The 12,121-nt window shown below is 51.0% G+C and overlaps 1 protein-coding gene across 4 annotated transcripts in view; it reads right to left on the bottom strand.

The window, feature by feature from the left end:
* RXRA (retinoid X receptor alpha) overlaps nt 1–12,121 on the bottom strand; it is a 122,171-nt gene that overhangs the window by 20,192 nt on the left and 89,858 nt on the right. For all 4 annotated transcript variants that reach the window (XM_075519508.1, XM_075519506.1, XM_075519507.1 and 1 more), the window contains exon 5: nt 2,708–2,877. In XM_075519508.1, the coding sequence (XP_075375623.1) occupies nt 2,708–2,877 (170 nt within the window). The remainder of the gene's footprint in view (nt 1–2,707; nt 2,878–12,121) is intronic.

Below are 12,121 nucleotides of genomic sequence, written 5' to 3'. Positions count from 1 at the left end.
AGAGATGAGAGCATCTGGGAGAGGAGGGTGTGAACTCCTACAGCACCCTGCCACCTCCGTCCCAGCCTGGCACAGCCCGGTGGAAATGTCCTCGCAAGCGCCGGAGCTCTCCAGCTCACCGGCAGCGTTCAATGCAGATGGACTAAGGTGCAGGGGCGCAAATAAAAGGACCCAACATACCAGGCTAAAAGGAAACAGCTTGTGTTTTACCCCATGTCTATTAGGGAGTGAATTTGTCTGCCTTTCCATCACATGGGCTCTCTGGGGAGGGCTGGGAGGAGGGCAGCTCCTCCGTCTTCCCTCGCCCCATCCGGTGGCCTCGTCACTGCGAGCTGCTGATCTCATACATCTGCTAAACCTGCTACAAATGTCACCTCATCGACAGAAGCCGCTTGACAATAATAGGGCATTTCAACAAGCCTCCTGCTTCTATTTAGATGCAACACACATCCTTGTTCACAGTAATGCGTGTTGAATTATGCAGGAACCAGCTTTCAATTTGCTACAAGAGGCTGAGGAGACGCAGTGCCAGACGAAGCCATTTATTTCAGCTCGCTCTCTGGGGTTTGTTTTCAAGTCAGCACAACACTGGCTACAACTCCCCTGAAGTATTTTTAATCTTGATAGCCGTCAGAGCCTCTCCGAGCCCCTCGCTAACCACGGCTGAGTTGCCTCCTCCAAAGAAGCCCCTTGCAAGCTTCACGGCTGCTCTGGTCGGAGGGCATCGCTGCCGGCAGGGTGCAACGGGGCTCTCAAATGCAGGGCAGCACCACGGCCCTGCATCTGCTTCTGGACTGTTCCGCTGAGCAATCGGCTCTGTCCTTAGCAGGAAGCCTTATGCACTGAAAAACCTCACGTAGCAAGCCAGCCAGAAAGTGTCCTTGTAGGTAAAGGCCAAAAAGAGCAAGCCATAGAGGCAGTCAAGACTTAGACTTCTACAAGGAGCAGCCCGACTCTGAGATCTCCTGTCAAGCCCTGCCAGATGAGGTATTCCCTGCTCAATCCCCCAAGCCTCATATAAAGAAAGAGAGAAAGTATTACTGTAGCAGAAAATAAATACTGCAGAGTCCTTCCACTTCCCAGAAATACCTACATTTCATCATCTCAGCCTCACAGACGCCTAGGACAGAGCAATGGGAAATGCAGAGGGGTATTTCAGCCTATGTTCCTGCTCTCCCGGGTTAGCCAGCCCACACGCTCGCCGAGCCCCACACGCTCTGTGCCCCCCTGAAGGACTGCCAGGCAGCCAGGACATGCTCCCCTCCCCAGCAGCAAGCCTGGCAACAGCTAGCAGTATAATAATTTATACTGGGGTATAAATAAATTTAAATAAATTTATATATAAATTTATTTTATATATAAATTTAAATAAATTTATATAAAAATTTATTTTATATATAAATTTAAATAAATTTATTACTGGGGTAATTTATACTCCCCACAGCCCCGACGACACCTTGCAGCAGCGGTGCCCTCTCCTGCTAACAGAGCATGCCGTGGGATGACGCTGCGTGCCTGCGAGAGGGCATCGCCGTAAGGCAAATGAGAAATTAAACACGTGCAGCTGACCCTGGCCCCAAAAGCCACACGCACAATGCCGCATGGCAATTTATTTTTTTCCTCTGCCCCTCCAGCTCTTTGCTTTGAGACTTCCCAGTCCCTCGGTATCCCAGGGCTCCCCCAGTGCACCCAGGGCCGGGGTAATTAGCCCCACTCCTGACCCTACTGCTACAGTAGTTGCCACAATTGCAGTCCCACCTTTTAGAGGCATTCCTCTATTCCCATTACTTTCACGGGAACGGGGGCTATTGAGGAATGGGGACTGCATCCTAAAGGCTGCCTAGACTGGGCAGCAAGTACTTTCTCTGCCACAGGGCTCTTTATGAGGGCTTTGCATAGGGTCTATCCTACAAAGAATTTCAGAGGATGGGCTGGCTGTTACATTTGGAGGTACCTGCTTTGCAGGGAGGCTTTCTCTAAGCAAGGCCATAACCTGCTGATAAGGGAATCTCTCAGGAAAGGGACCAAGACAGTTTCCCTCATCACAGCTTCTCACTCTTTTCCTATTTCCCTGTCAGCTATCTTGTTTACACAAGGTCCTGTTAGAGCCTGGATGCCTCGAGCAGGCCCAGTTATAATGCAAGCTTCTGAATGGGAAAGGAACTTGAAAACAAACTTCTCGGCAAACTTCTCCAGGTGTTCTCTTCTTAGAGCCAAGCAGCTGTATAATTCTGTATCTGAAAAGTCACACCCCAATTTTACAACTCTTATCTCTTTGCACTTCAGCCGCACAGCTCTGTTTATTGGCTTGATTGGACTCTGGGCTGTTCAGAGCATGGCGCGTCTTCCTGCCTTCTACCACTAAGGGCTGTTAACTAAAATAAAATCTTATCTGTGAGCCCTTCTGACTATGCCTTACAGTACCTGTTCCTTCGCTATGGCAGCGAGACAGACAAGAACCAGTGCTGGTGGTTGCGCAGGGGCAGAGGGGTTTGCCTTCCTCATGCTTTCATCTAAGCTCACGCATGGTGCCTACAGCAGAGCTAAGAAGTTGCATTTCTGAGCTCTACTTATTTCTTCTCCCATAAGATAACCCTCTCTGACCGAGGCTCGCTGCTGTATTTGTGCTAGGTCAATCCCGAGGCCCCACAAGCCATCCCTTCTGCCCCGTGTGCCGGGGATGGGGCCAAGGGGAGAGGTGCCTTACCGAGCTCGGCGTCAAGCCCATATTTGCTTCAATGTACGTCTCTGTCTTTGGCTCCACTGCGAGTTCAGCTTCCAAGATCTTTTCCACGGGCATGTCCTCGTTAGCACTACTTGTTGACTCCACCTCGTTCTCGTTGCGGTCCTTGCCCCGCTGCCTTTCCTCCTGGACGGCTGGAAGTGGACAGAGAAGGGACAGTGTCAGTCTAGGGCTCCCGGCCATGGTGTCACAGGCTGAGCTGGGACCCCAAAGCTCCACGGAGCTACAGGCGTTACTTAGCCGTGAAAACCTAAAGCACCCTCAGACCTGTAGGATCACACAGACATCTGATGTCTTGTTCTCCCACCTGACCTTTCCACCAGTGTGGTCAGTGGGTCTCGGGCTTGGATAGTCCGAGGGGGTGTGAGGTTTGGGGAAGCCACCGAGCAGCCCTGGCCTGGGAGAGCTGCTCCGTGTGTGCTCCCCTGGAGCACGGCGAGGGAGGCTCCCCCTCAGACCTGGCCTCTGCTGGGAAACTCCTCTTTCTGCAGAGGGAGAAGTCCTGGAAATAAAAAAGGTTAAAGACAAATGATGAAAAGCAAAGGAAGCAACACGGCGAGTCACCGCAGGAGAGGGAAATGGATGGGTGAAGTGATAGCATAAGGGAATCCTAAAGAAAAGAGAAATCGGTCAGTTTAAAGCATAAGTCCAGAGTTCAACCATCTTCTGAGCCTGTTAGTGCTGAACTCCCGTCGAGGTCATGCCATGCTAGTTCCCTGGTCCAGCAGTGATGCTAACGGCTGCCGCGAGGCTCTGTGGCAGGACGGTGCTACCGTGGGACAGGAGCTGGGAGCTGGGACCTGCCGGCAGGCGCCCTATGCAAACCACCATCCAGTCTTTGTCTCTGGGCAATTTCTAGACAGGAGAGACCTGTCCCAAATCCTGTGTGGTAGGAGTAATCCAGCCAGAAACATGTCACATGCTGATGAGTTAATGTCTGAGCAGTACATAGATGAAAAACACTTATTAGATGCTAATAACATTATTATTAATGATCTCCCTTTGAAACCAGCACACACGCTCTCCCTAAACCTGGAAAGCAGCTCTGTGCAGACAGTTACATCGGTAACTATCTCTTTCTCAGTCATCACGTTACATACCCTAAATCACACACTTTTCACACACCGTTGTTTCCCACAGTACGTTTTAGCCCAGTCTAGTTGAGATCAGCCCAAGCAACAGGAGTTTCCATCACTGGCCATGAGAGACAACTCCCTGAACTTACCCAGCTCTTTGCTGAGGACTGAATGAGGCACTCAGTAATGTAAAAGACCTGCTATTTTTTGACAATTATCCTAACACTTCACCTCTCTTGCTGAATTTGAAGCTGGTTATGCAATGTTAAGAGAAAGCAGCAGGGGCACAGGTATCGTTCTAGGGAAATCAGAGCTGTCTGTAACATGATAAGGCTTTTTAGGCAATCAGTGGGACCAGCTCTATGCCAAATGCAAAAATAAAACCTAGAACATAAAACTTATTTCTTAAAACACAGGAAATTAAGACACATGCTAAAAGAGTCCTATATGGGCGTTGATCCCATTAACCCAGCTCCACCCCAGCACGCGAAGGCCTGGGGCTGATTTCCACTGCTCGCCCTCCCCTCCCGCAGCAGCCGCCCGTGCAGCGTTGCTGTTTGCTGCACTTCAACAGCGTTCAGACTCCTTCCACGTGAAAGCTGTTATGCAAAAAGCAAGAGGTTATTTTTTGCAAACTGCTCTTAAGTTTATGGGCTGCAGAGGCTCCCGAGGCCCACGCAATGTTTTCTGCTTGGTCTGCCAGAGCCAGGTAAGCTGCTGCTGTCAGAGCTCAGATTTGTGTCATGGCTTTTGTCCATCTGGCTCTTGTCTGGCATGGATTCTTCTCTTCACTTTTTCAGGCCAACATAAAATCCTGCTTAAATTCTCCCCCCCCCCCCCCCCCCCCCGCTTTCTCAATCATCAAAAGGCTAGAAATTTTTGCTTAATGCCAACCCTTCTTCAACAGCACAGATGCACCAAAACTCCTTTGGGCACATTAGAAGAGATAAAACACCTACTAAATAACAGAAAAGCCTAAGAGAAAGGCAAACCCTCAACAAATGGGATTTTATAAAATGACTTAAATGCCAAAGACCTGACGCACAGTCACAGCAGGTCTCAAGGATAAAGGTGCAAAGCGTGGTTCCTTGCTCTGAGATCAACCACCTCCAGCGCTGGAGCCACTCCACCGGGAAGGGCTGTTAATCCAAAAAACACATCCTCTTGCTCGGCCACCAGTGACTTAGCTGGACACTGGGATTTGTGGGAAAGCATTGCAGAGGTCTGGGGAGACAGTGGCTACCCAAAGCCTTAAATCTGCAAATCTCAACCTCCTCAAAACCAACAGTCACATTCTTGGGGGTGAAGAATCAGATACACTTGAAGGGTTATAGGAGAGTGAATCTTACAGGTCATCACGACAACGTTTGATAGTGATAGGGCTGAATCTACCTGACATAAACGATAGATGGAAGAGAGAGATGGAAAGAGATTATACATATAAGTAGTTATTTCTGTTGATCTGTGCTTTGAGCTGCTACACCACAAAGTTGGTGCTGCTGCTCGCTGCGGAGCTGGTCAGCGGAGAGCTGACTCATCCCAGCCTGCTTAGCCCCACGCAAAACCCTTGACACTCGCCCCTGCCCAGCTGGCTGCGGCAGCAATGACACACCAGGCAGAGCAGATGGCGTATTCTCACCGAGAATGTCAGGTCCAAAGATAAACCAAGCCCTTGCCAGCGAGAGCGTTACCTGCTTTGCTACCTCCGTGTTTCCAAGACCAGACAGCCTTCTCCAAAGCCAGGACAAGCCTGGCATCACTTTGCGATCCCCCCCCTTCCCCGCAGCTTGGATGACCTCCATCCATCCCCTGTCCCTGGCTCTCTGGGCTGCAGGAAAGCAGTGACTGTTTCCTAACGCTGAGCTCAGAGACGCCGTTATTCTCCATTCCCCCTAAGAAGCTGCTTCATGCACAGCTCTTCCCCGAGGTGTGCATCTGCAGGATGAGGTGACTCTACTACGTGAAGCTCAGTTGCTGCTTGCTCTCGGGCCCCGCGTTACCAGGTGTTTAGGAACCCGACCTGTTCCTCCCTTGGAAACGATGCAGGACACCTGCCCAGCCCAGGTTGTTGGATGTAGCTTTCGGGGATGCCTGCGAGGCAGCAACTCCTCTAGATGTTGACTCAGTTGTAGATGCTATTTTCTCTCCCTACAGGCAGCTCGAGGAATGAAGCGGGAACAGCTTCATTCTTCATGTGAGCAACAGGTTCGCTCCTGCAATGGCTCTGTGCCTGGCCTTGGGGTGCAGTGGTCAGCGCACACATGAATTCCCCTCTGATGGTCATCGTACTGTCACCTTGTTCTTCCAGGTGTGGCACTCCCAAAGTCCTTCTTCAGGATCCAGAGGTTGAATTCGTTTCAAATCTAGTGTCTCCACTTTCCTCGTTTCAGATTCACCCTGAGGCATCATACAGCTCCAGGGGTGGCAAGCCCAACACGTTGTCCTGAAAGGCGCAGGGATTTGCAGTCGACGTTCAAGACTCTTGTGCTCTGTGGGTTCCAAGACTTGGACTTCCCTGCAGATGCAGCCATCCTTGCAGCCTGTGCTTCAGAAGCTCAGCAGAACTGAGAGGGCATCCAAGGTGCAAGGAGCAGGCAAAAGCGTCTAAGAGCCGCCAGTCATGCAGCTTCTTAGCAGAGTCCTCCATGTCTCTGACCTCCGCTGGCATAAGCCCAGTGGTAGATGTCTGCAATTTACTGCAATCAGCATCACCCCAGACCTGCTGAGGACCTGACCAGCTGGTGCTCCTTCTTAGTAGAGATGCTGAGGGACACATCGCCATTTCAGAAAAGAATGGGGATTGTGTTTCTTGAGATGCAGGAAAAAATAGCAGGTGGGGTAGGGGGAAGGAAAGAAGGAGCAAGTATTCAAGCAAATCAGCTTTTTTTTCATTTTTAAATCATGCAATATGGGATGTTTGTGTGAAGGAAAATCTTCAGTAGTGAGGAGACCCCTCACCATAAAGACCTAGGACCTTATCTCTGGAGTCCACTCCCCACTCCCACTGGGGATTGTCAAATAAACCACGGCGGAGATGACAAAAATATATTTTTCAAATGGATTTGGTTTGGGAGCTGGGTTTCTTCGTGGCTTTGATTTTTATTTATCTTTTAAAAAGGGAAATACAGACATGGTAGCTGCATGGCAGCTTCTCTGGTAATATTGAAATAGGAATACCTTGTTCTTCTCAGCTTCCCAGCAGTCTTGTGGGCCGGGATGGATGGTGCTCCATCCCTGTAACACAGTAAAATTTAGAAACAAAGATCATTATATCATTTGGTTCTTGTTGCTTCTGCTTGATTTTTCTCTTTCTTTCATGTAAGTTGCAAACTCACAGGCTACAGACAAAAAACCAGAGGGGTTATGCGACTAGCTCCTCCAACCCAAATTCTCCCTTGTGGCACAATGAATGTGTATTTAAGAAAAAACAAATATTCTCAACTCTAGAGAGGCCACAAGATGCTTCTCTCTCCTGTCTCACACGTGATGCTTTGCAGGATTAGCAAGGACAGGACACAGCGTGGCAATTCAGGGGAGCTGGTTCTGCTCCTAGCTCCCTTCTCCTGCTCATCATCGATGCCCCCCTCTGCAGGGTGCCCTTCTGCTTAGCTGGGTGGGCAAGGAGATCTCCAGCTTGTGTTCAAGAGGACCTTGGGAAGAGGATTAAACTACAGAGTGCCTGTGATAACAAGGCACTTGACAGCGTGACCTACAAGGACCTTTCCAAACCTCAGCTGGGCTCTCCTCCTCTTACTGCAATGAGATGGTGATGAGGTGAAGGGCTGGAGAACACATCCCCACTGCTGCGGGCTGAGCCACCGCTCACCAGGAGGAGGGAAGGGCTGGCAAGGGCTCTGCAAGACCAGCGTGACCCTCCCATCTCCCATCGCACTCCATTACTGCCTCAGCAGACGGCCTCGTCCGGACAAACTATGGGGCTTGTCTCGGATGGATGCGGGGAAGCCACTGAGAGCCATTGAGAGCCACTGAGCCCGTGTCCTTGTCCTTCCACCTCACCGCTCAGGCTGCAGCAGGTAGACGAGATCCACTCTTAGGACCCTGCCGTTCCCAACGACGCTGATTTTTCTGGTCCTGAGGGTGGCACAGCATTTGATCAACAGTGTGGGTCTCCTCATCTTAAATGCAGGAGGCAAGCCAGGCATATTGCTTGCTGCAACCCAGAAAGCACTCTCCTGCGAGGCAAAGCAGTCCCAAGCCATGGTTACACCAGCCCTGTCTGCCGCGCCATGTTTTCAGAGATGAGCTTCCCCGCGCTCTCCTCTGCGCTGATGGCTGTGCCAATGCTCTTATTTTTCTTCGAGGAGACTCGTATGGTTGAGAGGTTTTCTAGTCTGATTTTCTTAACATAAGGGAAGCATTTAAACCTTGCAATCCACTTGAGGAGAAAAAAAGATGTTGTAGTCAAAAAGCTCTGAGAGGCAGCCCCACCTCCTCCAGCTATGTCTCAGCCGAGCCAAGGACAGAAGCCTGTGTTTTCCATGGCACCTGATGAAGAGGCTCTCGTGTTATTCTGCTTGATTTGGCCTGTACTTGCCTAAGGCCGGTTGCTGTCATTTTTCATCTCGAGCTTCTCCAGCCCATCTGCACTTCCCCAGGCCACGGTACAGCAAGATACGGAGCCCCATGTGTCAAGACCACTTCTCAGTGACCTCTCTCTCTTTAAGAACCAAAATGTCTCGTCCCGTGGATTGCAGATGAGCCTCAGCTGCCCGGGTCCAAGGGCTGATGTGCAAAGATGCCAGATCCGTCCCCTGCCGGTGTGCACATCAACACTGGACTCCTTGCCTTTGCTCGTGGTGCAGCATCTGATGGTGGGTTTGAGTCCATCGCAAAGTGAGCAACCAACCAAGCTCAGGTGCCCAAACCAACCAGTGCGGGTGGCTGTGCTTGAGTAATGAACTTCCCAGCTGCTGGAGAAGAACAAGCTGCTCGCTGAGGCTCTGGGGAGGACTTGGAGGACGCTGCTGAGAAACCACTGCAGCATCCCCAACTCCCGCCACTTCGCTTCCCTGCAAGCCTCGTGATGAACGTCGCTAAGTCCCTGCTCCTTGAGCGGTGTGAACACCCCAGAATCCCAATCCTCCAGCAAAAGTTCTTTCCTTTTTAAGCCTTGGGCTCCTGGAGAGAAACCCGATACTGTGATCTGCAGATTAATTAGACTCAAAAAAAAAGAAAGATGTCAAGTGCATGCTCTGTTTTTAAAGCCTGGTCATAGATGCAATGCGGGCGCTCGCAGCCGGGTCCCCCACGCCCCGGCACGGCCACTTGCCACGGGCACTGCCACGCTCGGCGGGCACCGGGCTTTTGTGCCGGAGGAATGTTAATGAGGGGAGGAAGAGGCACAAAGGGGACAGGATTTTGCACCAAGGCAGAGGTGTTTCTGAGAGCCCCCGTGGGCAGGAGCATCGCAGGCTTGTTTGTTTGCTGGGAGAGACGTGGAGGCTACGACGGCTCCCAACTACCACTCACCCAGAGTTAATACAGGTGAGCGCTTGTTTCTGAGACGAAAATCCATCCTTCCAAGAACAACAGCGTGGATGACTGGCTGGGGTTTGTTTCTTTTCATGGGGAAGGAGGGGGAAGGATAATTCACTCCCACCAAAAATGGACTGAATGGGGTTTTCTCTGGGGGACAGATCCAGTGTCTGGACTCCCTGGGCACGGGGAGCCTGGCACCACGGGGGGCAAGCACCGATGCTCAGCCCGGTTCTTGGCAGTGCAAAAAGCCGTGGGCGAACAGCAAATGCACTTTTTGTCCTTGGCTCTCCTGTTCTAGCTTAGCACGCTCTGATCCTCTCCCGCCTTCATCCTTTTTGCTCCTTGCCGTTCCCCGGCAGATGCAGGGATCCACAAAGCAAACAGGGATGAGGATGCTTTCCAGGTGCATTTTGGGGACATGCCCCTGCATCACCAGGGCACAGCACCCTCCTCCTGGAAAGCCCGGAGGCTCTGGTGGCCTCCAAGACCCAAACCTGCTCAGTCTCCTCTGGGCCTACAAGTGGGTGGCTGCTTTATTTATGAAGTGCTGGGTGGAGGGTTATTGGGGATTTCCGTTTCACTAGCGCTGGAATTTATTAGGCTCTGCTGCCTTTTTATGAAGCTACAACATAGCTGTGTATCATCGGCATCTTGAAGCGCTTATGCCTGAGGTACCTGTTTATATCGAAAATGAGACGATAGCTCAGGAAACTAATTCAGACAGTGTTTCTTCTGCTTCGCTTTCGTGTGCCTCCTTTTTTTTCAAAGATGCAGCTTTCTACTACTGCAAACAACCTCAAAAGCCGAGGTGCAAGAAATAAATGGTGTTTTTTTCTCCAGCATTTTCAATTGAATACTGCATTTTTTTAAGATAGGCAAAATACCGCCGTGATGTTAAAAAAATGTAACTTCAGTGAAATGGAGTGTTAAAAAGTGGATTGAAACCTTTGCATGCAGTCAATCCACATGGGAAACGGCTCTGGAAAACAAAAGCAAAAATCACTATCTCACTTCACTCTCAAAAGCCGGACACTGGGAAGTATAAGCAAACAGCAACATTGCTAAAGCAATGAGAGAAAATCATAAACCAAGGTCTTTTTCTCAACCTAAGAGTATCCTTAAAAACAAAAAACAAACGCAGCATCATTTAACCAGCTGGTTTAAAGAGCAGCACTTTAAAAGGATATAAGAAACAAGCTCATTAAGCTGAAAGACATTTTCCATTCCAAAATTACTACTAAAAATAACTGTGCTCTTGAACTCTGCCCCTTCACTGGGGTACGGCCACTTGCCTGCTTTTACATTCACTTGGACAGCGAGCTGCAGACCTGAATTCCTGCTCTTTCTCCCCACACTCCTCTTGCTCCTGTGGGCTCCCAGAGATGCTCCGGGAGCTGGGCTGGCTCCGGGGACGCAGGGGGGGTGCACAGCCATGGCACAACTCAGTGACTGCCGTGTTAGTGCAGGAGCTGAGCTCCAAGTCGCGCCAGGTTAAAACACAGGGAAAATGTGGTCCCTCTGGACTACGTGATTTCCCTGAACAGCCTGGAGACATGCAGAGGTCTCCGAGCTGCAGACTGGAGTCGCTGCCTGCAATGCTGCAAGTCAAACCCCGCCTAGGGTAAATCCCTCAGCTCGATGGCAGTGCAAGCAAGAGGGGAAAAACCAACCCACAAACACAGGGGAAGAGGAAGAATTATCTCAGGCTGTGAAGTGTAATGAAGTCTTGGAGTCAGAGATCAGGCAAGCAACCGGACAGAAGATGTCCTGGATCCTCAGAGCGTGACTCTGGATCATGTCACGGCAGCTTACGGAGGCAAGCTGCAGCCGCGCCATACCCAGGCCACCGCCGTTACGGTATCTGCGCCTGGGTTTAGGAACGATCTTAGGGGTCAGTTATGCAGCCCGAGTCACAGCCGCTGGGGGAGGACAGCCTTCTGGTCTCCAGATGGGCTACGAGCTTCCCAGCGGAGATGCATCAACATCCATTTCACCCCGTCGGCATCAAATGCCGCCGTCAGTGCTCCGCAGCACGCTCAGGCTGCAGGCTTCAGCTTGGCAAGTGGTAGCCCTCTTAACAAACCGGGCAGCCCAGCAGGTCCAACGGAGACAGTCTGGCTCACGCAAGGAGCCGCTCGTGTCCGGAGGCAGTGCTGGGGGAAGGAGAGGCGGGAGACAGAGCGGGGCCGGGCTGCACCGGTTCCCAACGTCTGCTCCCTGTGAGCCGTCCAAGGGCGGCCGGCAGGAGCATGAGAAAGGGCTCCTCGCTGGTATTTCCTGCTCGCTGTGCGATCCGGCGGCGTTGCCAGCAATGGTGGGGCTGGGACCTCATCACACGAGATAACGACAGGCTGCAACGCGAGGCCGTGGAGTTTCTAGTCTCCGATGATCCCCTTCGCCTCTGAAGTTAACCCCAGCTCACGGCATCACATGCAAGACGTCTTTATCCCAAGACCCTCAGTGTTTACTCCCACCTCTTCACAAGACCACTGCCTCTCTAACTCAAAGGCAGTTTCCACTTTTTCCCTTTAAAATACAAGGCTGCTGATACACAGACACCTTAGACCCTAATGAGTAACAGATCAAGCAGAGAGAGCTATGCTTCTAGATGCAAACAGCCACCCCCACAATAATAATCCCTGCATTAGTCAAGATCCCTGATGGTAATCTTAATTTTGTTGACTATCCGGTATTTAGTGGGAGACAGAGTACAAAAACCAAAGCCTCACACAGCTGGCGGTAATTCATAGGGGGAAAATGCTCCCAGTTGCTTATTTATTATAGCTGCAATACCTCAGAGTCC

This window comes from Mycteria americana, chromosome 17 (genome assembly GCF_035582795.1).
Source record: "Mycteria americana isolate JAX WOST 10 ecotype Jacksonville Zoo and Gardens chromosome 17, USCA_MyAme_1.0, whole genome shotgun sequence".
Classification (NCBI taxonomy): Eukaryota; Metazoa; Chordata; class Aves; order Ciconiiformes; family Ciconiidae; genus Mycteria; species Mycteria americana.
Note: the sequence above shows the minus strand (reverse complement) of the source record. Positions and strands in the feature narration are given on the sequence as shown.